We start from the raw sequence: 24868 nt of genomic DNA, 5'->3' as shown, positions 1-24868 counted from the left end.
CTGTGTGGTTGCTGGTTGGAGTTCGAGATGGATGAAGAAAGAAGCATTCAGAGTGAAACTTGTGAAGATTGCTGGCTGGGGCTACACAGAGGGCTGGCTGCACAGCACATTTGTATTCACAGTGGATGTTGCTCTGAGCACTAGCCAGGCGCTCCGCACTATTAAAAGTAAGGGTCTCCAGGAGCCCTGCACAGGAGCAAAGACCCCTTTAGCTTGTTAGGGGAGCTGCTGGAGGTCACCCGGTTCAAACTGCACCCCCATTTTGAAGTTACAGGCCTGAGGGAAGACTTCAACACCCGACATCTGGGTTTCTCCTTGAACTCACCACATCCTGCACTGAATGAAATTCAGCCTCCTGCTTCACACTGCGTCACCTCATTCTGCGATGAAACGTGAATGAATGAATAAATAAGTAAATAATAACAACAACAAAATAGTGGAAGGAATTGCTGTTTTGGGGGTTTCTCACTGCAGGGGGCGGGGAGCAGCAGGGGAAGGACATCTCCAGAGATTTTTGTGCGGAAAGGGGAATACGCGTCGGAAAGGGGAATACGCGTCCGCCGCAGCGCGCAGCGGGGGGAGGCTCTCGGTCGGCTCCGCTGAGCGCCAGCGGGGGATTCCACGGGTTACTCGGAGACCAGGAACAGCGGCGAGAGAAAGCGCCGCCGTCCCAACACGCGGGAGCGGGAGCAGCATCAGCGGGAGGAGGAGGGGGAGGCCCTGCCTCCCTGCCTCCCTGCCTCCCTCCCGTGTCCCTCCCTGTGTCCCTCCCTGTGTCCCTCCCTGTGTCCCTCCCTCCGCCGCGGTACCTGCGCCGCGCGGCCACGTGAGCGCCACATCAGCGCCGCTCCGCGCCCTCAAAGTCAGCCAGCGGCCGCACAGGGGGCAGCGGCGGCCGCACGCCCCCTTCTCTTCCCTTCCTGTCTCCCTCAGCCCCCGCTGCCCTCGGCGGCCCGGCCCGGCCCGGCCCGGCCCGGGGCTCAGGCGGCCCCGGCTCGGAAGATGCTGCAGTCGCTGGCGGGCAGCTCCTGCGTGCGGCTGGTGGAGCAGCACCGCTCCGCCTGGTGCTTCGCGCTGCTGGTGCTGGGCTACCTGCTCTACCTGGTGTTCGGCGCCGTGGTGTTCTCCTCGGTGGAGCTGCCCTACGAGGACCTGCTGCGCCAGGAGCTGGGCAAGCTGAAGCAGCGCTTCCTGGAGGAGCACGCCTGCCTCTCGGAGCAGCAGCTGGAGCAGTTCCTGATGCGGGTGCTGGAGGCCAGCAACTACGGCGTCTCGGTGCTCAGCAACGCCTCGGGGAACTGGAACTGGGACTTCACCTCCTCCCTCTTCTTCGCCAGCACCGTCCTCTCCACCACGGGTAAGGCACAGGCGGTCCGCCCGCTGCCCGAGGCCTTCGGGGAGGCCCGGACCCCCGCGGCGGGGCGGCCGCGGCTGCGGGCCGGGGCACGGGGCGGCCCCGCGGGCCTGGCGGGAGGGGGCTCCGGAGGGAGCCGGGCCTCCCAAACTCCGCCGTGCCACGGGCATGTTTTTGTAGGATGCATCCCCCATGACTGATCCCCCGTGAATTCAGCGCCAGGAGCCGGGCTGCCTGTTCCTCCACCTTAAAATCGCTGGCGGTTTCGAAAATCCGGCGAGATGCCCGTCCCTTTCTTTGAACTTTTAAATGCTCCTAGAGGTGGCTCCTTTGCGTTCTCCTTTGGGTTTGTTTTCCTTTCAGGCTGATTTTTTTCGGGGGCGGGGGGGATGTACTGCTAACCCGGTTATAATGAAGTCAAATTTCATTTTCATGTTTTACTGTCAGTTTCCATTTGATATTTGCATGTAAGTGACTGAAAGATAATGCTTCCTTTCTTCCAGACAGCAATTGGCATTGGTGTTGTGGAAAGTTCAAGGAAACGTTACTCTGACCATAGTTTTTACAAGCACTTATTTTTACAGTAGTTGCATTTTGCATACCATCACAGTGGACAGCCTTGTCCTAAAAGATGAGTGCAGGCATTTTTTCTGGGAAGCTGGCTTGTGATTTGAATGCAGGTCACTGGCATAAATAATATGGGCTGGTCAAATAAGAAAAGCTTAAAAAGAATCACCCTAAAGTTTGTCCAGCCAGAGAGGACTTTGCGTCTTGGCCATACATTGTTATTACTATAAAAGATGCTCTCTTTTTTCTTTCTTTCTTTCTTCCTTTTTCTTTTCCTCTCTACCCCCAAGTTAGCACTCCTTCTGTTACGGGAAATTTAATCAGCTGACATTAATAATGACATTTAATAATTTGCTTACTTGATCATATGTTAGTGCTTCCTGACTGATCTCAAACAGGCAATGCTTGTCCTATAAATAGTTGTCATTGAGTATACAGATTAGGGTTATAAGGAAGTTGTGTTTTTAAAAAATAAAACAGGGTAATGGGGGTCCCCACAACACCTCCCCTCCCCACTTCTTAATTAGTAGAGTTTGTAAGAAGAGAGAAAGTGGCATACTTAAAGCAGTTCAATACTTTCAATGAATAAATTTCTAATCATTAATCAACATATAGGAATACTACTCATGAAAACAAGTGTGTATATATATATATATATATATATTTAATAAAGCAGTCAAAACATGTTCACAGTTGGGACAGTGGGTTTGCGTCTGAGTTGGTAACACCTTAACACTTCCTGCTGATACACAGCTACAGGATGTTTGGCTTCAGTAGTCCAGCTCAGGCAGGGATATCTCTTTCCCACTGCATGTCTGCTGAAGGGCAAGGCATAACCTGGCCCTGCATGTTTAGCTGGCTTCATCACAGAGGCCTTACCAGGGAATAAGACTCAAGGTACCATTGTCCAAATGGAAAACCTTTTAGAAAATGCCTCTTAAGTGGCATGTGCGCAGAAAACCCTGAGGTCTGACGTGCGTGAGGTGAGTTTTCATTATTCTGTCAGCTTCATAAACTGATGGCGTCCAGTCATCACTGGTCTAATAGACTAAGCATCAAGTGGTGGTACTTCCTTCTGTGTTTGATAGTCCTTTGACTTGGGCCCTTTTTAACCAAATCCATCTCTTTCTTGTTTTATGCAGTGGCCTTTAGCTGTACTTAATCCCTATTTAATATAAATTAGAGTTTGGACAAGCAGACAAGTACAGATCCAGACCAGTATAGTACGTCCAGTGCTTGTTCAAATTCTTCCCAGAGTGTGTGTATTTCTGGTGAGGTGCATTTTTTTCCCCTCAATTAACTCTGCACCTGTGCAAGAAATCTTTCAAGTCTCTTGAAATGGTCATTAAGAGGAACGACAAGCAGAAGAACCTGCCTGGGCACCTCAAACAGTTGTTCAGAAGTGTTTGAACATTTAAAATACGCTGTATTGTTATAAAGGGTGCACCTGAAATGCCCTCCCTTTGCTGAGTACGGTAAGGGGAAAAGCAGAAAAGAGAACCTTGCTACTGGTGGTGCCAGCTGAGGGTTGTTTCTGTGCATGAAATTACAGGGAGCACCTGGATATTCCTTATGTTCAACTGACTGAATTTATCTCTCATATGTAAATAAATGCACACCTACTCCTTGTACAGAGGACAAGACTTTGTTCATAGCCTTCCAGTTTTCTATATAAAGCATGTAGGGAAAGTAAATTTGGTAACCGTGACTTTTCTTCTTGTTCCCTCCCATCATTATTATAGTCTTTGGCTTCTTACTCAGTAGAGAAAATCCTTGAAGAAAACGTTAAAGCCAGTTAAGGATTTGAAAAAAAAATCTTAAATGAAAGGAGATTGCAGAATAAGGCAATTTGCTACTTGAAAGCAATTAATATTGCTGTGCACATGGGCTGTCACAGGACTGTCACAAGCTGCCTGAAGGACGGGCAAACAAAGGGCAGTGAAATGGACTGGTGGTGAGGCTTCAGCAGATTGTAACAGAGACAGGCAGCAGGTTCTCTTCTGACTTTATTCCTCCCTGTGCAACTTAAGCAGTTGTGCAGATTGCCATATGAGCAATGTGTAAGGTGAAGCAATTTGGTCATTAATAATTGACAACCTGAACACTACAAATATACAGTTGTGTGCATTAAGTAGTGTCTGCCTTGGAAACTCCCTGTAATTAATACCTGACACACATCTGTGGTCTGCTTGTCTCAATGCTAGATGCCGTCAGATCATTATGCTGAAACAGTTCTTTCTGGTTGGCTTTGTTTTGGTGCCACCTGTACTGAAGTCTTTTGTTTCTAACAATAAAAACGCAGTAATTTTTTGCACTTGCCCTTCCAGGTGGTGTTTTCACTTGTCTTGGCATGCTGTCAGTGTCTAACATCTTGTCCCATATTGGTGCAATATGGGAATACTGCATTACACGAGTTGTAAGCAGAATGAAGCAACCAAAGAGATTGATACTGCTTGTGCTGACAGACAGGAAGAGTACACTGACCTCTGCTTGTTGAAGGAAAATAGGTAGGGAAGGAAAGGAGCTGCCAATTTAGGAACTTGAGGCCTGTAGTTTTATGTTTGTTTCTGGAAAGAGTCTTCTCAGTGCAACAACATTCCATGGCATTTTATACAAACAGACTGTAAGTCTTATTCTGACTTCCAGCTTTGGAATTTTTGCCTTCATCTACAAGGCAAAATGTAGGCAAAATGGCTGGAGATTTCACATAACATTTAGACACCAGAGGGATGCTGAGGAAGAGCTTCTTTGGATCCTTCTCTGCTGTGATAGGGTTGGCAAGATACCCATTAGAAGGAAGTGAGGATAGCCTTGTCCCAATTTAGGGATTTGCAGAGAAAAGGTGAGAAAAATTTGCTTCTTCTACAATGGCAACTCATGTTTTAAATTTTTTGATTAAGGTCAGCTGGCCTCTCATTTAATCCACAGGAGTCAAGGCAGTACGACAGGGGAGGATTGTCAGTATCTGAGCACTTCTGAAGCCTGTAACACCGTTGTCTGCAAAGGAGTTTGTGAAAGCAGCATTTTCTCCAGAATTCAGCCTGTACCAGTCTCGTTGTTGGTGCTGAGGATGGGTGCTTGTGCTGCATTCAGAAATTGTCACCCAAGATCCATAATGGACTGAATTTGGGTTTCTGTTTGCTGTATTCTGACTGAAGGAACAGCAGTAATTCAGTAGTTGGAGATAAATGCTGACAGAGGCTGTTACTTTGAAAGTGCTTGGTTGAAGGGCTAGTAAAGATACAATATGGCTTTCAGGGAAAGTTTTGCATTCAAGTTATTTAACTGCCAAGCTGTATGAGGAGTTAATGCAGCTATAACTTGATTTATAAGGGTGTTCTCTGTTAGGTCTGACTCTCATAAGCATTGCTACTGATGACTTGCTAGGGAAACTAAACTATGCCTTTATGACAAGTAACAGGTTGTGAGGTTGTGAAGCACTGCAAAAGAAAGTGTGTTCTGTATGAAGAGGAAGGAGAAGCCTGGCAGTCTGCATCATTTTTTCCATGTTCTTCTCGCAAGAGCTTGATTTTCTTGCCTTTCTTCCCCCTCAGGGGAACAGCCCCACAGCCAGTGCATATTTAGTGTGCATTACAGATCTTAACAAATCCACAGAAGATGAGGGAGTGCCATGAAAGCATCACAATGGAGCATTACAAAGGCATCGTAAGATTTATACGCTCTTACAGTAGAGCCCTCAGGTGGAAGAAACTGCTGGGGTCTCTCATACCTTTATAGAAAGATGTGAATATAACTTAGATAGGATAATAAATAATACATAAGAGGATAGTTTACAGAGGCTTTAGGGAAAACAAGGTTTTTTGTCCCATGCTTGAATTCAATATAAAATGCATATGTTATTTTTGCTACTGTCAGAATATGTGGGCTGTGTCCCTGGTGATGCCTGTATTATCTCATTAATACATACTGAATAAATGTGTTTCATAATTCATACCAAATGTCTGTCTAGAGACCTGACATAAGATTCTCTGTTGCCTCTTATCTGAAAATATACAAACTTGGTGATAGATTAAACTCAGATCAGTCTCACTGATGGTCACCCCTGAGTCCAGCAGAACACTGAAGCTTCATTGTGCTGTTGCTCTGACTGCAGCACTCATAGATTATTTAAATTGGTGTGATGAATTGCAGCTATTCACCAGTGAGGATGCCAGACTTTGGAAACTCTGTTTCTCTTTTAAGAGTTATTTGTTACTTGGAAACAGCACCTACAGGAAAAGGTAATTTGGTAGGGATGATCCCACAGGCAAAGGGAAGTTGTGCTGTGCTCTGCAACAGAGTGGATTTTATAGAGGAGAGATTTAAGAGCAAAGGAAATCATGAGGTAAGTTGAGAAAGATGCCAGAGGAGAAGGACAACTGAAACAACTGTTTGGATCTGAAGTCAAATTGTTGAAGCCTGCAGGGTTTTCTGGGACAGGGTAATCACAGCTGCTGGCCCCAGGGCTGTCAGCCTCCAGATCAACAGACTGTCCTGGAACCAGGCATTCTACCTCTTGCATTAAGTGGTGTAAACACAAAGTCAAAGAGTCGTTCTGTCTGCCTGTGTGTCTGCTTTCTTCTCAGGGGAAGTTCCTTCACTCTATATCCATGGAGCAGTTCCAGACTTGCTGCTGTCATATTTTAGTCTGGCCCCAGGGTTAAGATGCTGTCTCCTGGGATGTAGGAGGTTGCAGTTGAACTTGGCTTAATTCTCAGGATAAGGATTTGAACTAGGGTTTTCTGGAACTCCTTAGGAAGAGGAGACAAAAGGACCACCATCTAGGGAAGTTGTGAAAGAAGTTGAGTATGTATGGGCTAATACTGAGAAATTAGCTTGGATGTTTCTGGTATCTCTGCCTTACAACACAAAGTCATGGGAATTTTCAATGAAATAGTAAAAAAGAAAAAAATCACATTTAAAACCAGAAAAGAAGAGAGTTTACAAGTTAAAAACCCAGGCAAACTGAAAAAAAAAACCAACTCCACAACACAAAACCAAGCAAACCTTCCAAAATACACAAACCAAAAAAGTGTGGTTTGAATATCTCCAAAACCCCTGTATTTTGTCAAAATCCATGTTAATAAACATTTTTGAGAAAGATGTCAGGCTCTGGACTTCAGGACAGAAGGCACTCAGTTACCAGAGATGAATAACAGAGATGAGTTACAGCTGGCAGATTGGTCACGTTATCTCTTGTATGCCCAGGACAAAGATTTTGTTTTCTCTCTTGAAGTAAGCAGTAGAAGAGAGGAAATCTGGGTCTCTCCCTATCTCGTGTTCCAGGCACGGTTGGTAGTTCCTGGTTTCTCATGGGACTACAACAATCAGCTGGGCCAAATTCCTGCTTGTGCTTGCTGAAACAAAGAGTGTTAAGAGATGGTCTAAACCAATATTTGGCCTTCTTTACAGACCAGTGAGTAGTAAAACCCATCTCCTGACGGAAATTAGAGAAGCCATGGATTCCCAAGACTGTATTATTGTTTGCAGCAGTACTGGCTGCTGATGGATGTGTTTCTTAAAAACTCTGTCCTCACTTCTATATCCTCCAGTTTCTCTTGCCTTGCTGAATTCCCAATGACGAGGAGCCACCCCAGCAGTTCCCAGCAGCTGAAGGACTGCAACTGCTGCCTCTGTAGTCCTTGTATGTTTGGCCTAGGGTTGTTTTTCCTGTGCTGAAACACAAACAGTTGAAAGCAGGAAAGTAATCTCCCCCAAAATTGCATTTCATTAAAAGTTTTCTATTTTTCAATCCTTTTGTACAGCTGGAATTTGTATTATTATTCTACCGACATCTCCAAAACAAATCCCAAGTTAAAAGTCATGTATTCTTTCATAGCAGGATTTCTAAAACTTAACCAAATCCTGCAGTTCTTGACCATCACTTAGTAGGATTTTCACATTTATCTGAATATAACTTTTTAAAGGTCTTTTAAATCTGTAGTTTCTCCTATTTTCATTTATTTGTTGATGGTTTTGGTTCTTTCCTTGTTTCACTTTAGCCCACTGCATCATCATTTTAATAATCTTTAAACCTCACATTTTAATATGGGTTTTTTTGGATAGAGTAACATCATATCTATGGACAAATGTCTATTTTAGTCACTGCTTCAGGTTGTTTATAAAGTAGGTTACAAGCTACTAAACCATATGAAGACCAAAATATTTCTTGGCCTGTAAAGAAGTTTAGCATTTTGAGGAAAAATTAGGATTCCTGTGAGAGTTTTGATGCCTTCAGGATTAAAGAACAGTAATAAAAAGTTTCTTGGGGATTAGCTACCTAAATCCCTACCATCTCTTTGGGTCTGACCTCAGCTGCCTGAGAGTTATATTTGTACAAATTTCAAGTGAAGACCTGCAGTAGTTACTGATGGTGATCCGGAAGATCTAGGAGAAATGTACGAGTTGTCTTTTTCACTGAAGGACTTTGTCTAAACATTAAACAGATTGTGAGGTCACAACAGCAATATGGTCCTGGTTAAGAGCAGGACTGAAAGGAATGAATGCAGCAAAGCTTTTCAAGTGGCTGTGCTTCACAAAAGTATCCAAATGCCTCTTGGAAGAACATATGGATTTCCTTTCCCTGGGAAAGGAAAAGATACACATTCGTCTCTGAAAACAGAATATGCCAGCGTCCTTGTAGGAAAAGCACATATGGATCCAAGTGGTACACCAGCTGTCACCAGGCTCCAAACATTTACTAACTGATGCTTCCTAAGTATTACCACGGTCTGTACTCTAAACTGATTCTGTGCCAGTCACTCGAGCAGCTTTGGATGTTATCACATCATCTTTGAGCAACCAGGGAAATGCCAGATGTGGATTGGGCTGGGAAACAGGTTTTGCCAGCGGAACAAGCCGGCCCAGCAGTCTCCCAAGTACCCTTTGCTTGTGTGTGAGAAATTGAGTCTGTGCCCTCAGACAAAGTTGCATACTGTTGACTCCTAGAAACTTTACAGCAGAATTCCATCTTTCTCCTGCAAATTGTGAGTCCAGACTGTTATGATAACAGCAAGTAGAGGCTTTCTGCTGTCCTCTACTACAAATGGAAAACTTCTAGCTTGACCAGAATCTCTGTAAAGAATGCTTTCAAGCGTGATTTAATATCATTGCAAATGCAGCTTTTGAGAGCACTGGTACTATGAGAATGGGATTTTGTCATATGTTTTGCTCCTCATACATTTCATGTCTTACACACTGAGTATTTTTTCAGAATATGTTAAAAATAACTCAAAATTAAATGACAAGATTAAAATGTACCTCTGAATTTCATTCTACTTGTAGTATATGTACCTCCTTCTGTGTCTTTCAATTATTTAAATGCTATTTGAATTGGCTTGGCTGAATAATCTTAAGTTCTTTAACAGTAGCTTCTTCACAGAACATTTCTAAGACTAGACATATAAGTTGATTTAAGGTAAAAGAGAGACCAACCAGAATTAGATATTGAAATGATAAGATAAAGACACATCATACTTCACTTTTTTTCCCCAATAAGTAGAATGAGAGATAAATCTAGTTTCAAAATTGTGGTTTTTGCAAAAGAAAATACATTTCAGGCAGTACTTAGATTGTGTGACTTATTTTCTTTGTTGAACTGGCTGTATGATATGTCTAGTTGTAGTATGTTGAAATGACTGTAAAAGGAGTCCTTTTCTCATCTTTATTGGAAATACTGAAAATGTTTTTAGGAGCACTTCTCCTTTGAGAAGAGCCTGAGAGAATTGGGATTGTTCAGCCTGGAGAACAGAAGATTCCAGAATGATCTAGTTGCATCCTCCCTGTACCTGAAGGAAGCCCACAAGAAAGCTGTAGAGGGACTTTTTACAAGGGCATGTACTGATAGAACAAGGGAGAATGGCTTAAAACTGAAGGAAGGTGAGTTTAGATTGGATATTGGGAGGCAATTCTTGACTGTGAGGGTGGTGAAGCACTGGCACAGAGAAGTTATGGATGCCCCATCCCTGGAAGCGTTCAAGGCCAGGTTGGATGGGGCTCTGAGCAACCTGGTATAGTGAAAGGTGCCCTGCCCATGGCAGGGGAGTGGGAACAAGATGATCTTTAAGGTCCCTTCCAACCCAAACCATTATCTGATTCTATGAAATACATACTAAAATTATAATTATTTCCAAGCGTGAGACAATTTCTCAGCATTAAGAGGCAAAAGCAATCCTTCAGAAAATCTGAAATGATGCAGCACTGACTGGAATAAGACTTCGGTATGATTTTAAAGTCTACATTGAATTTTCTCTTACGTGATGCTTGGTCTTCTACTTTCTTTGATAATTTAAAACTACATGGCACACAATGAACACGTATTTTGCTCGGTTGAGCTTTTAAAATGTGATTGGCAGCCTGAGACATTGCAACATGCAGTACTAGTGCCAAAGTCCAGAGGCAAGTTAGAGTAGGTATCCTCTTCTGTATACAATGTAGTTTGAAAAGGAGATGTTACTTCAGAGTCATCAAGTGCAAACACAAGGCAAAAATCTGATTTCACCTCTTCCCTGATTGGCTGGGACTCTACTGTATGTGGCTTTAAAGTGAAAGAAACCTCCTCATGTTCAGAAAGTAGCAACATATCCAGAATTCTGCTAAAATTAAATAGTTTGGATTAACTCTTGGGGACTTCGTTATAGAAGTCTATACATCTTGCTCCACAAAAAAGGGGAAAAGAGCCTTAAAATTGATCATTGCATTCAAGATTAATATGAGAAGGCCTTGGAATCTCCGCTTTGTATATTATTTAAAGTAGCTATTTTCCCAGCTGTATGCTGTACAAGAATGGCATAGACCTTTTCCTTTGAAGGCTACAGCCTAAAGGACATGAGAAAACTCTAAAGCAAACCAGAGGACTTCCATCTCTTGTAGAGTTTCGGAAGCTCTAGGCCATATGATTTACTAATGGGCAATTAAATTTTAAACACTTCATAGCGGGTCTTGTTACTTATTTATACATTTATATATTATATAGCTTGATAGTTGTATTTGATGATCATAGGGAGTTTTTCCAACTTTAACAGTTCTACGATCACTGGTTTCCATGGCTCTGTTTTTGTTTAGTGTTGGAATGCTGTCTGAGCAGTATAGCAAAAATGAACAGGGCTCAAAGAAATATCATTGTGTCACTATTTGAAAATCTCAGCTACTGTAAACTCTTAAGTGGTGCACAGAAATTAATGCAAAATGCTGTAAATAATTTGAGTGATTAGGACTTAGGAATGAATTTCTCTAATATGAGAATTGTTTAATTTACTTGTGTGCATTTACACATCTGTTGAGAAATCCAGGACTTCAGCCTGGCTCCTAGTACACTGCTGCAACTCTGGTTGGGTAACCTAAGAACTGTGAACATTACAGGATGCTGCACTGTGTGAATCAACAATTCATGTTGATAAGAAAAAAGAATAAATGCAAGACTAATCTCAGGCCTTAAATTTAGGCCTCAGTTTATTACTATAGTTGTTATGTATTTACATTCTGCCTACCTACAGCAGAAAGATACACCTTTAGTTTTCAGTTGTATCTTTTAGTGCAGCTCCATGCACTCATTGAAGCCACCTGAATGTTCAGGTCAGGTTTTCTAGCTGCCTCCTGAAGTATTTTGTGTGCTGCTTTGAGGAAGATCTCATTTATCTTAGGAGTTTTTGTTAGCCAAGAATCTCAGTCAGAGCAAAAGATGGAAGCTCTCTCAACGTCTCAAACAGAAGTTTGACCTCCGGGTTTTAGCTTTGCATTGTACCATGTCCTTAGATGTCACGAGGAAGATGGTGATAATCTTTCACATTTCTGAATAATGTTTTATCAGTGGATCTTGAAGCTTATGCATACCAGAAACTGCTTTGCTGATTAGTGCTCTACGGTTATGTTCTGCATCTTGAGAGATTACAGTGACATTTCTGTATGTATTTTGCTAAAGGATGAGCTAAGACAAAGGAAAAACAATCGTGAAAGACCACGTATGAGTCATAAGTATGGTTGAGAATAGGAACCTGTGTATTTTGTCTTGCAGTTCTCCACTGGTGCTGCTAGGCTGTGTTCCCATACAGTAAACTGATTTCCCACCCTGTGGATGCACTTCAGCAGGCTTTTATTTTCTTGCTTTTGATGTTCTTTTTTCTATTCCTTTAGTAATAGTTTTCCTGCTCAGTAATATTAGAGGAAATCACAGCTACTTGAATAGAGTTACAGAAGTCACATCAAAGTGTGCAATGCATATTTCTCTATCTTTACTTCCGTGGAGAATCCAGAAATATTGCCTCTCCCTTCCAGGGAATTGTTCAGTTGTGTACTATGTGTAGAAAACAAAGTGCACACCAGGTAATGCTGCTCACGTAACTGACCAAATGCCTGAGCAGCCTCTGTGAGAAGGTGGCAGTATTTTCTCTGCTTTAGCATGCTCGATGCCTCTCTTTACCTAGCAAAAGGGTTTGCTCAGGGTGTTGTAAAGCAAAATGGGCTGAGCCTACCTAACAGCTTTGCCAGTGGTAGGAAGACGTTTTGGATCCCTGATTCTCACCTTGGGGTCCAATCCTGTGCTAGGTCTGTTGCCAACAGGACCACCACAGTAAACCAAGTCAGTTTATCAGACCAGAAGAAACATATTCCCTTTCTGCTGGATTAGTTTGCTCTGAGTTACTACATTTGAGCAAACTGCAGCCAATACAAGAGGGAGCAGAACCAATAGCAATGTTTTTTTCCTAGCAGTTACTTTGGGATTAGCTAGGCATTTCATGTAGCTATGAGCTTAAAGCACAGAAAGAATCAAACAAGTACAGCCCAATCAACAACAGATATAAGGAAGGAGCTGGTAACCTAAGAAAGTGTTTCTTGTACTGATAAAGTATGTAATGATTGCTGGCTGTCCCTTGTAAAGGAGCATTATTTCATACAGGATTCAAATGTCAGGTAGCAAAGCTGAAAGAATTTTAACTGGACTCCTTTCTGTTAATTCAAATGCCATCATTAAAATATTTCCTTCCACGTATCAGGTCCACCTATGTCCACATATCTTCAGGGGAACTTCATTTTTTCTTGCTGGGTAACTACTGTTATGTGGTAGATTGCATTGTCTTTGGAGTTAGTAAGGAAGTAAGGCAGTCACACCATTGTACCCAGTTTACAAATTCTTATCATTGACAATAACAAGAAACTCGATTCGTTTGTAGGACCAGACACTTGCAAAAAGATCTGTCCCTTGTAGAGATATGTTAACTATCAGTTTACTCATTGCTGCTCAGGCTCTTCAGTGCTAGGCCTTTCTTTTGGAATTACCAACAATTTTACATTCCCCTCCCCTTTATCTGAGGTCTGAGAGATGCTGTGTACAGCATACTGATTTCCTTGCACGATCACAGGTTATGTCAATCCAGCCTTTCCCATGTTGGTCACTGTTTGCAAAATACCAGTGCTGGCAGGAGGGTGCTGAACATGAAACCTTCAGCACAGATGATTGCTAAGCATTTCTGATACGTGTGCTGCCTTGCTGGAAAAGGATTTAAGGAAATGGGTCTCACAATCTTTGGTCAGTGTTAATGGTCTTTGGCTGACTTTGTGAGTCCAGAGCTGTGGTTGGGCAAATGGAGTATTTTTTGATGAATCGATATATATTTTTTGATGAATTGTCATACTGATGTAATGTTGCATGCTTTCATTATATGCATGCTGATCTTATTCTGGTCCTGAGATGTTAGAACAATACATTTCCAGTAGGAAAGTCATCTTATAGGTGTAAGAATTTTTGGAATCATCAGCTATCCAACCAAGAGAAATTTTTGTAGCAAAGTGAAGTGCATTGTTTTAAAAGAAATTGCCATTAGTCTAAACAGATATATAGGTTTTGAAAACAACAGAGTATTTAAGTTGCTCTCTCTGTGTCTTTACATTGCTGGCTAAATGTCTTGTGTATGTAGTTTACCTTTCTAAATGCTTCATTCCGATTTATTTCTAAATAACAACTTCTAAATAATCGAAAACCTGTACATTTCATCTGCTTGGGAACATAAATAGTATGTGCAACCATAGTTCTTTTCCCTTTATTTATTGACAGGACATACAGATGTGACTATCTCAGGTGTCCATATTCCAGTGTAACTAATCAAATTTATGTTTCCCACAATTATTGTTTGCTATGTGGGATGTCTTAAACATGTGGGTAATTGAATAGGACTAGTGTATCTATAAAATCTGTTTATGGTTCAGTAAACCAGTTCTCACAACAGTTGAAGTATTTCCCCACTGAGTTTTGCAAATTCGTGTTCTATTTTGAGCTTGAAATGGGGAATGTATTCAGCTAGACTGTATTCAGATGAGAGAGTATCATCAAGCATCATATTTAGGACTGTGATTTACGGTTTTGAATAAGACATCTCATCGGTAAAGGTATCTCACTTGGGCCCTTAAGTGAATATTGTCTCGTAATTTGTCTTTATTTTTCCAGATGGAATGTGCTTGCATGAAAGTGGAGCGTGATGCACTTCAGTTCTGTGTGTTTTTGCTAGTTGCTTTAGTGATATTTTCCAATTTGTGTTAAATTGTTTTGCTTCTGTTTGGCTTTATGTGTTGCTAAATTCTTCATGTTTCTGAGAAATAGCTATTGAAACAGAAGATAGTAATAGGATTTATTCACATGCAAATACAATATGGTGGCTGACTGACTTAGATATGAAATATTGAAATATCTTACAAAAATAGGCAAGGACTATGTGTCTTTCTCTGCCAAACAAGGGAGCTGATGCTCATAATTTCCCTGAGTTCCACATGTCAAGTGAATAACAAGATTAGAAGTAAACATTCCTATTCCCCTGCTGTATCTAGTAGATAACATTTTCTTCTACGTGAGGTTGCATTTCAATGCAAAGATGCTGCTTACAGATTTGATTTTAAATCCACAGCATGAAATGGCCTAATTTTTTAATGTTGTGTGATAATTCCTTGCTGCCCACAATGCAAGTTTCCTTCGCTGTTTTCGTGCTCTGTAATTTCTGATGGTGCAATAAAGCAATCTTTGTTTCAAAGTGGAGGTGGAAAGCCTACTAATTTGCAGCTGGTTGTTTCTTTTTATTTCCAGATGGTAGCACGAAAAACTGTGGCTCATTTCAGTGTGAGAAATTATGAAGTTAGCAAGACTAGATAGGTATTCTTCAGTAATTGGATATGTGATTAAAACTGCAGTAAGTGCCATTGCAACACATTCAAAGCTTTTGACACATCCCAGGGTGCATTTGGGATGGTAACAGGTGTGAATTACAAATTTTTAGAGATCTCTTTTCTAGTGAACTGTACCAGGCTTCAAGCAGAGCACCACAGTGCACAGATGTGGGGTTCAGCTGGCACATCCCTGTGGTACACTATGCATACACAAGGTCTTTTCAAGTGGTGGAAAGCTGAAGTAATTGAACCTTAAAACCTGTTACATGAAAATTAGAGGGGCTGTGGAAAGACAAAGTTGCAGCATGAAATAAATCTATGGTTCCAGACCTTTTCTGGAAAAAAAAAAAGCCCCATCTTCCTTCAGTCTCTTCAGAAGTGTGTGTCCTCTGAGCTTCACTGCCAGTTGGATGCTAAGTGTGTTTTAGCTGCTAAAAGGAATTTTTCCATTGATGCAGACTTGTGGAATTAAAGACAAAATCTGCATGTGTAAAATCTATTGTGTGAGATATATCACTTCTATGCTGCACTCAAGGTGAAAGCCTCATCGTGTTTTTTTACTGAATCAGCTCAAGAAATGAGAAGATCAAGATCATGGACAAGCTGCTGGCTAAGTCTAATCAGTAATGACATTTTCTCTCTGCCAAAACATTGTCCATGTTCAGTGCTTTTTTTCTTAGTTTGAATATTTCAGGATGTGAACCTCAGGAAGAACTGTAGAAAGACTTGTACTCTGCCCTGGTTTCAGCTGGGATAGAGTTCATTTTCTTCTTAGCAGCTGGTACAGTGCTCTGTTCTGTATTGACTGTGAGAATAATGTTGATAACACACTGAAATTTTAGTTGTTGTTCAGTAGTCCTTACCCCAAGTCAAGGACTTTTCAATTTCCCATGATCTGCCAGGGAGCAGGTGCTCAGGAAGCTGGGAGGGCTCATGGCCAGGACACCTGACCTAAACTTGCCAAAGGGATATTCCATACCACAGAACATCATGCCCAGGGTATGAACTGGGGGAGATTGGCTGGTATAGGCCAATTGCTGCATGGGGGTGGGATGGACATCAGCCAGCAGGTGATGAGCAATTGTGCATGCTTTCTTTTTTCTGTCTTGGGTCAGTTACTAAAATTTATTATCTCAACCCATAAGTTTTACTTTTTGTTCCTAATTCTCCTCCCCACAATGAGGGAGGATAAAGCAAACAGCTGTATGGTATTTAGTTGCCATTTGAAGTTAAACCACAACAACCCCTTTCAATACCTTGAAGTTGGTATTGAAACTCTTAGGAAGGTTTTTAAAGAACTTGTTTCTTTGATTGCTTCTTTATCTTGGTAATCAGTGGCTTTAAAAATCCATTATTATGAGAATGCTGCTGCATAGATGTTGCTGAACATTCCAGTGCAAAAACCTCATCTTGTTTTCTAATGTTTCAGAGGACTGCAAGTGAAATTTTCCTAATAAAACTCACTCACATTTCTCTTTTTTTAAAGAGCAAATTTAAGTTTCTGAGACTCGTGTAGTTTGTTCTATTAGGAAACCTTAATAATAAAGCAGTCTGCTGGAACTCCTACTTTGATGCAGATTTTTGACCATCTGTTGCCTAGCGGGCAAGTAAACCAATAAAAGAATAATTGGAATTTTCTTGGCTGAATTCTCAGAGGAGCCCTCGGGAAGTCTCACCTTACTTTTGACCTGTTGGTTTTATTCAACAAATTTTTGTAATTTTTACTTCCTTCTTCATTGGAAAATGAATCAGAGATAACAGAAAATAAATGTTAAAACAAGATAAGAGTTAGTTTGTTTATGCTAAATGTTTGCTTGAGGCAGATGTAAAGATGTGATGTTTGTGTTTTGGATAGATATTTCTAGAAATGTGTTGTTATTGAGAGTTCTGTGGGGGGAAAAATAGCCCAACACCAGACGGATCCTGGTTGGATTGCAGCTAAACCCTTATAGGATCTTAAATCCAGGAAGACACTAAGAGGAACCAATTTCCAGTATAAAGACTTTGGACTTAAAAAAAAACCCAAAAAAACCCCACAAAACCAAATGCTGTTAGCTTTTTTTTTAAAGAAAGAAGAAACACAAACCCAAATGGCAAACCCAGAAATTCATGCATACCTCTTGACTATTATCTGTGATAAAATTAAGGCCTGAATGCTTTGGTGCAGAGGTTTAGCAGACCTCTGCCTGCTGAAGTTAATCCCACTTAGTCTTTGCTCCTGCCCTGGAGCATTTTGAAGCACACAGAGGACAGGAAATCTTTAATGACACATCCAAAAACATGACTGAAGTTGTCATGGCTCTGTGGGAGTATGGGTCCAGCTCACAGACTGCATGACAGGCTGGAAGTTTAGCATGTCCCAAAAAAAAGGAGTTTCTCAACAGGCAGTCTGATAGGAGCCATGTAGCTGATAGTCGGGGCTTGAAAAAATCTGCTCTTGCAGGGTAAGTGGGAAAGCTTTGCCTGCTGTCTGAGTGCCTGGAGAATACAAGCGGTTCCTGCAGGGAACACATTCTTTATAAAGGCAAATTTACCAGCCCTGGCATGGTGAATGTGCCTCACCTGGAGCCCTGTCTCACACGCCGTAGGCATCTTTCTGATGGCCAGGAACGTGTGTTCTCATGTAGACTCTGCTGGAAGGGTGTAACAGTTCCCTTGGGTTGATAATACCTGTTTTGTTCATACATAATCTATCCAGGCAGGAAGAGCAAGACACGGTGTCGGGTGGTGGCAGGAAAGAGTGCGATCGTTTCCTAGTTAAAGTTACTGTCTTTTGAGCTGTGTTTCCCTCCAATACTTTTGTTGAGAAGAGATAATACAGCACCAAACACTCGTAATAATCATCTCAGATGTGGGGAGGAGATACTGATTTCTGTACTTAATCATGTCTGCATTTGGTTCCTGTGCAGTGGATTCCATCTGCTGTTGTGCTGCTCTAGTAACAAGTACTTCCTTGTACACACCCTCCACGTCTTAACTGCTGATATGGGAATGACTTCATCGCTAGCATCGCTGTTGTGGGGTTGTGATGTTTTTTACTCACGTACTTGCTATGGGTAAACACTGTCTAAACCAGCCATGACTGTAAATGGACAAAATGTTACTACTTGCTGCCATTTGCAGTTCCCATCAGACTGTAGGTGTGCCTTGCCTTGCACAGTGGTGTGAGAGAGACATGGATGATCTTTCTGGTGACAGGAAACATAGAGTACTGTCGTCAGAATTAGGAGCTACTGGCATTTGTTTGATTTGGCTCAGAGATGTATTTAGTTTCTCGTCAATTAATGGTGTGTCCTTGTGTGTTATCAAGTGACCTGGGGTTCAGGTAGCCTCACAGACCTTTTACACTGTTGTGGTTCATCTTATTAAGCTATGATGGACATTCAGAAATGAAAAGTGAAGTCTTTCCTCCCAAAAGTCTGAAGCCCATCTGAGCTGTGTTATTAAACCAGTGTGGCACAGCTCTACTGTGGAGGAGCTGATGCTAGGGAAGCAGTGAATTGAGCTTCAAATTCTGAAGGCAGCTGAAGTCTGCCATATTTCTTGGCACTGTGCTTGGGCTCGGATCAAGAGTGCATTAGATCATTCGGACTTCCTGCTTTGGTTCACACTTGTGCAACAGTTTTGGAGCATGTAGACTGGACTTCTTGCTTATTAAAGAACCTGAAGCAGTGGAGGGTACCTCAGCAATTACTGGGCATCCAGTCTTTGTGAGCAGAAAAGAGCAAATCTGAAGTAAGCCCTGGCTTCCCTAAATGTAATCTTGAATTTAGGTACATGCTACCGGGTATTCCACACTATCAATCAACACTTACTGTGCTATAATACTAATGTAAGCAAGGTGACTATGCAAATTTTTTTGTTCCATTTATTTTTTTTCCTGTGGCTATACTTTGCATTTCAATGGTCAAAATAATTGATTTTGGGCAAGAATTGGCAGATATCTGATCTCTTAAGTAATATGATCAAATACTACTTTTTTCATGACATTCAGATATAAGATCTAAGCTCCTGTTGCGACCAAACTATTTGCATGTTTTAAAGTTTTGCTCACAAGCCCAACACAAAAACATTTTCTTCATTGTGGCATCTTGCAATTTCTCCTGCTGCATTGGTGGTATGTGAAGAGTATCAAAAACAATCATGTTTTCAATAGTAAGTTACCATCTATAGTGTCCAGGAATCCTCCTGCACTGACTGCAGATTTTCTCTTGCTGATTGAAATGACAATATCAAAGATATTTGTACTATTTAATGTTTTTCCAGTTGAGTTTGATTGAAAAATGTCTTTAGCTTGCATTTTTTATATTAGTCTTTGTGGGTCACGAGAGCAGGTAACTCACAGTGAAGCAGAGCAAAGCTTTTTTTCATCAGTCTTCAAGAATGTGTGGGTTTTTTCTGGTTTAAAAGTCATGTTATAATTTGTTCTCTGCATTACAGGAAAGTATAATAATAATAATTCATAATAATTTATATGAAAGTCTATCAGAATTTAAAGAAAGACATGAATTACAAGTTATTTGTGCTTTATTGTCACTTGTCCTGAATATAAAAGGTGACAACAATTTCTTCCTCTGCATTATCAGTACAGAAAAAATGTGGAACTGGGAGGACATGCCCAGGCCACAACACCAGTATTCCCACGGTCTATACCTGCATATGTTTATATACAAAGGTGTACAGCAATTATAATAGATTGCAGAGTACAGAATTTTCTCCCTGAACAGCTGATTCTCCAGCATTAGCAGCTAGGTTACAACAAAAGCAATAACCATCCTAATGCATTTCCTAGCTGAGAAGAAAATACTCCCTGGAGATCATGGAAATTGGTTAATGGTAAACATAAATAATGTAAGAATTTCTGTGCCATGATTTTGGAATTATGAAATGTTTTTTGGAACTTGAGCGTTCACAGGAACACTAAGCTGCAGAAGGAGACAGCATGTATCTCTCTAGAAAAATGCAAATGATTTTACAATAGCAAAAAAGATACAGGAATCCTTGTTGTAAATAAATGGTTCTGTAATTTTTCTCTAGTTAAGAAAATTAATAGATAGATAATGCATGGCTTTATTCTGATCCTACTTGTTTCCCTCATTGAAAAGATTTCATGCACTTTCAGATTTCTTTGCATAATTACTGGGGACAGATGAGCCAGCAGCAGGCCCAGATGGCAGAGAGGGCTAAGGGTATCCTGGGCTGCACCAGGAGTGCTGCCAGCAGGCTGAGGGAGATGATGCTTCCCCTCTACTCAGCACTGGTGAGGCCACACCTGGAGGACTGGCTCCAGTTCTGCATTCCCCAATGCAAAAACCCATGGAGCTATTGGAGAGCCCATCCAAGAGCTACCAAGGTGATGAAGGGCCTGGAGTATTTCTCCTGTGAGGGCTGGGAGAGACTGGGACTGCTGAGTCTGGAGAAGAGAGGTTTTGTGGGGAGCTCACCAATGTAGATGAACACCTGAAAGGGTATCTTAGGGATTGATGTTGCAGGTGGCATATGGATGCTGCTGTGTTACACACTGCCCCTGTCAGATCATTCTTTTCCACCATTCCATTCATGTTCACTGGCTGGCTAGTATTTTTTCCTTAAGCTGGACATTTTGAGGGCAAGGAAATATTTTCATTCTGCTTTGGTAACTCAATAAGTATTAAATAACTGAAAATAATACAAACAGTAATGGCAATTACTACAGGATACATAAAATGCTTTCACATTAGTTTTAGCTTAGTTTTAAATATTTATATGGTAAATTCTAAGGGCTTATTAAATTTATTTTAAAATAATATACATACAAATTATCTGCTAAGTTTTAAATGTTTTTTTATATGGGTAATTATTTTCCATCAGAAGTGCCACTCTGTTCAGAGGTCCCAGGCAATAAGAGCCTTTGTTGTCTCTTCATGTAGGACTCCCAGAGAAGTCAGGGTTGGGTTGGGCTTATTGCAGGAAGGCTTTTCAGAGTACTAAGAACATACTCAGTAGGAAATTGGAAGCATTACTACTTTTGCTTCCAGCACAATATTTAGGATTTTTTAATTACTATTATTACTGATCACCATGATTTCTGAGTGACGATGTGTTGCATGTCCATATGCAGTAAACCCGTTTTCACACTGGTTGTTGAAGCTGACACAGAATGTATAAGAACAGGAAGTGAATATCAATGTTTTGCTAGCACTGGTACAAATCCACAGGCAGTTTAAACAATACTAAATATAAGACTGTACAGCAAGCTGTTCTTCTTCATATAATCATGAATAAAGCATAAAAGTATCCCTTGTCCTCATAAAAACATTTTCCCCAGTTTGATTCATTAGCATCCCCTTTTCCCAGCATCTGTGGATGCAGTTTCTTTGGGCAGGTGAAATATTGCTTCTTGTGCAGGAGCAGACAGGGCAGATTTTGAATGCTTTGCAAGATAAAGATGTTCTGACATACAGCTCTTCTGGTAGAAATTGATTTTGAAACTGGCTGTGGCCGTAGAAGTGAATATATCCATCCATCTTGTTTCTTTTGTTCAGATATTTCTGACAGTCAGCCAAATTGTTCACACTAGTGTTTATTTCTTATTTAGTATTTATTACTAAACTGACTGTGTTAAAAGCAATTTTCTTGGTGCAGCAGGTGACATTTGTGAGCTGATTATATGAACTCAGTCCTTTCCAGGGCAAGTCCAAACCTAGCTGGCAGGACATGGATTCTGAGGAATTAGCAGTCTCTGGCTTTGATAGCTAGTGGCAGCAGAGAACAGTCTCAGGAGGAATCAAAACCACACAGGAGAGATGCATGTAAATCAGTGTGTTGGAATCTCTTTGGAGTTTTGGTTGGTTGGTTGGTACTTTTGGAAGAAGCCTCTTGACTGTAGAAATTGACAAAACAAAGCAATTCTATTCTGAGAAGTGATTAGGTGAGATATTGCTGTGAAGAAGATCTAATCTTCGTGGTTACACTAATTTAAATATTGTTTTACTACTTTTATTCTAGTGAGGTTTGAGGAGTGTATTATTATTGAAGAGAGCTGGATCAGCACCATACTAAATCACCTCTGCTTGAAGTCTAAATCACTTTTAAATCATCTTTACTGGTGCTGTGTGAGAATGAACCTAATGACTGTTTTCTTTAGTGGCAAAACTGGTTTAGGAGGTTTCTGCCACACCCTCCATTAGGTCTCTAATTGTACCAGTGCAGGTCTTTGAGGGCGGCATAGTAAGCTTTTATTAGGGAAATAGACTGGGTTTCAAACAAATCTCCTCATTCTCCTCTCCCTCTCCTCAGTTTACAGCACCTCTTCCCTCTTCTAATGCACACAAAATCGGTTCCATTAACTGAACTGAGGAGGTAGCAAAATGTAATTTCCAAATGGATTTCCTCTGCTTAAAAATGCCAGTCACATTGGAATTTTCCCTCCTCGTTTCTGCAATGTAGTGTGGTGTATTTCAGCCTGGCTGGAAATCCAAGTTCTCTGATTTGTTTAGCAAAATGGTGTTAGGGAACTTTTCCGAAGTGTTTAACAATGAAATACATCTTTCTTCATAAAACTAGGTCTCAAACTATTCTTTTCTATTGCAAGGAAGAGCATAGCAGCAACCAAGGTGATCTCTCTTACCACAAAGATCTACCATCACCTGACATTTCCTTTTCATTTTGGAAGATAATAGACCAGTTATGAAGAAGGATGTATTTCTCTGTTAAACATAGAGAAAAATGTCAATGGCTTATAAAAATAGGAAGTCTAGAAATTATGTAAATATTATCATTGACCATCTTCATCATACTCCAGTGAGTCATGTTATTCTTGGGATGAATTAAAGATTTTTGCATAACTTAATACATAGTACATTATGCACTGAATTTATTGGGGCAGTTTGAGCTTATGAGCTGACTTAAAGGTCTGACTTCTCTTCAAGGACACTGACTCAGACCAGCAAAGGCATGAGCACACTTGCTGTGTTGTGCTGAGTGGTGTGATTCTGCCATCTGAATGGGTGTGTTGGGGAGGGCTCTGGCTGTGCTGAACAAAGCCACCCCTGTGCCCTGAGAGTCTCAGGGTGCTGCGCAGGGCTGGTGTTGTTGCAACAGCCCCGGTCACCTGGGGCCAAAGGGAGCTGCGGCTTGACAAAACCTGTGGTAGAAGGAGCAGTGCCTCTAAACTATGAATAGGCAAAGGAAGAGAGAGAGGCAATGCTGCAGCCAGGCTTCATCACTATGGCCTGGGAGAGGCTGGCTGGGGGAAGCTTCCTGAGGGCTGTAGCACTTCTGTTTGCCTGTTATGTGCCTCACTTGATGTCAGATCCATGTCCACCATTCAAACATCCACTCTAGGGCATCATCTGGGGATTTGTGTGGAAATCTAGGCTGGGTTCTTACAACTTGGCACCACGGCACCTCTACACTCTGGCACTAAATGCTCGATTCAGGGTCCTGAAAGACCTGTAAGGCAGCGACTGCCTCTTAACACAGAGAAGAACTCATTAATGAGCTACAGAAGAAACTGAACTATAAAGAGACAAAGCAGCGATGATACACAACTGCTTAGATTGGTCAAAGCAGTGTCTGAGAAGGATGAAAGGAAAAAACACCCACTGCCAACAGGTGCCAAGCTAACAGAGGGTGGAAGAGTGTGAAATACTCAAGGGCAGTGCTGGGTTTGACACAGGCTGTTATGAATTGGACATTGTTGGAAGCTACCTAGAGACTCTGGAAAAGAAAGTCTTACGGTGTGTATAAAAATGGAGGGACAAAATATATCTTATCTGGAATATAATGGCCAATTCTATGTATTTATCTACAAAGTGATCTAACAGGAGCAGTTAGTCACAGCTAAGACAGAAGACAAATTAACTGAAAGAGGAACTTGCACAAGAGGGATACAACCCACTGAGAAGTGTAGAAAAATCATGACTGAGCCTTTTTAGAAAGATGTAAGAGCAAGAAGACTTCAAGTACCGCAAGGGGAAAAATTTTTATGGAACACATCATTGACGTGTATAACTCAGCATGAAAATAAACGTAAAAAGATTTAAGTATTTTAAATTATTTCTAAAAATAAACACTTTTATATGTATGTTGTTACTTCTGTGACAACCTTCACAATTACATCAGAACTAATAAAGACATTTTCTATATTTATATAAACGTATAATAGTACAAATTTTCCAAGTCATAAGAGAGTAAATGAGTTTTAAGGAAAAAATCCCCACATGTGAACAGAACTGAAACACAACTGTCAGCATCTTGTGGAGTTTTACTCTTGTGTAATCAATCCAGTATGGTCTATCTCAAGACACTGAGCTAGATGGATCATTGATCTTATTTCATTTGGCAAATGCTGCTGATCTTGGATGCATTCTTGTCCATTATTTGTTTTTTTGAAGGAATAGTACCTCTAAACTATGAATAGACAATAGCAGGGATGTTTTTTGAGTGATGTCCTTTATCTCTAGTGTCACTGTAAGTAGCAGTGCTTGGAAAGGTTATCTGAGGGTTTGATTTTTCAAAGCTCAGTGCTTTTAAATGGGTGATTGTTATCTGATATTTTTGTTATACTGTATAAAAAATAGCATTCAATAAATCTTGTTTTCTTTATAATCAGTAATACAGTTATCAGACAGGCTGCATTGATGATTTAATTCTGGTCACCCATAGCAAGTGCCCTTGACAAAATTAAAAAATACCTTCATAAGTAGTGCTCTTTTAGTGAGCATCCTTTTCCATAGCAAAAATAATACCTTAGGCTTGCAACTGTAGTGCTTCTGATCGTGGTTTCCACTGAAGAAGGAGAATGGGCACACACAT

General features: G+C 41.1%; 1 protein-coding gene across 1 annotated transcript in view; it reads left to right on the top strand.

Annotated features, from left to right (window-relative positions):
* The first annotated feature begins 789 nt into the window (after window positions 1–789).
* Window positions 790–24868, top strand: part of KCNK1 (potassium two pore domain channel subfamily K member 1) — a 32651-nt gene continuing 8572 nt past the window's right edge. The window contains exon 1 of the mRNA XM_063390474.1: window positions 790–1357. Coding sequence (XP_063246544.1) covers window positions 1003–1357 — 355 coding nt within the window. The 5' untranslated portion in view covers window positions 790–1002. The remainder of the gene's footprint in view (window positions 1358–24868) is intronic.

The sequence above is a fragment of the Prinia subflava genome, chromosome 2 (assembly GCF_021018805.1).
Source record: "Prinia subflava isolate CZ2003 ecotype Zambia chromosome 2, Cam_Psub_1.2, whole genome shotgun sequence".
Taxonomy (NCBI): Eukaryota; Metazoa; Chordata; class Aves; order Passeriformes; family Cisticolidae; genus Prinia; species Prinia subflava.
This window is presented reverse-complemented; position numbering and strand designations above follow the sequence as displayed.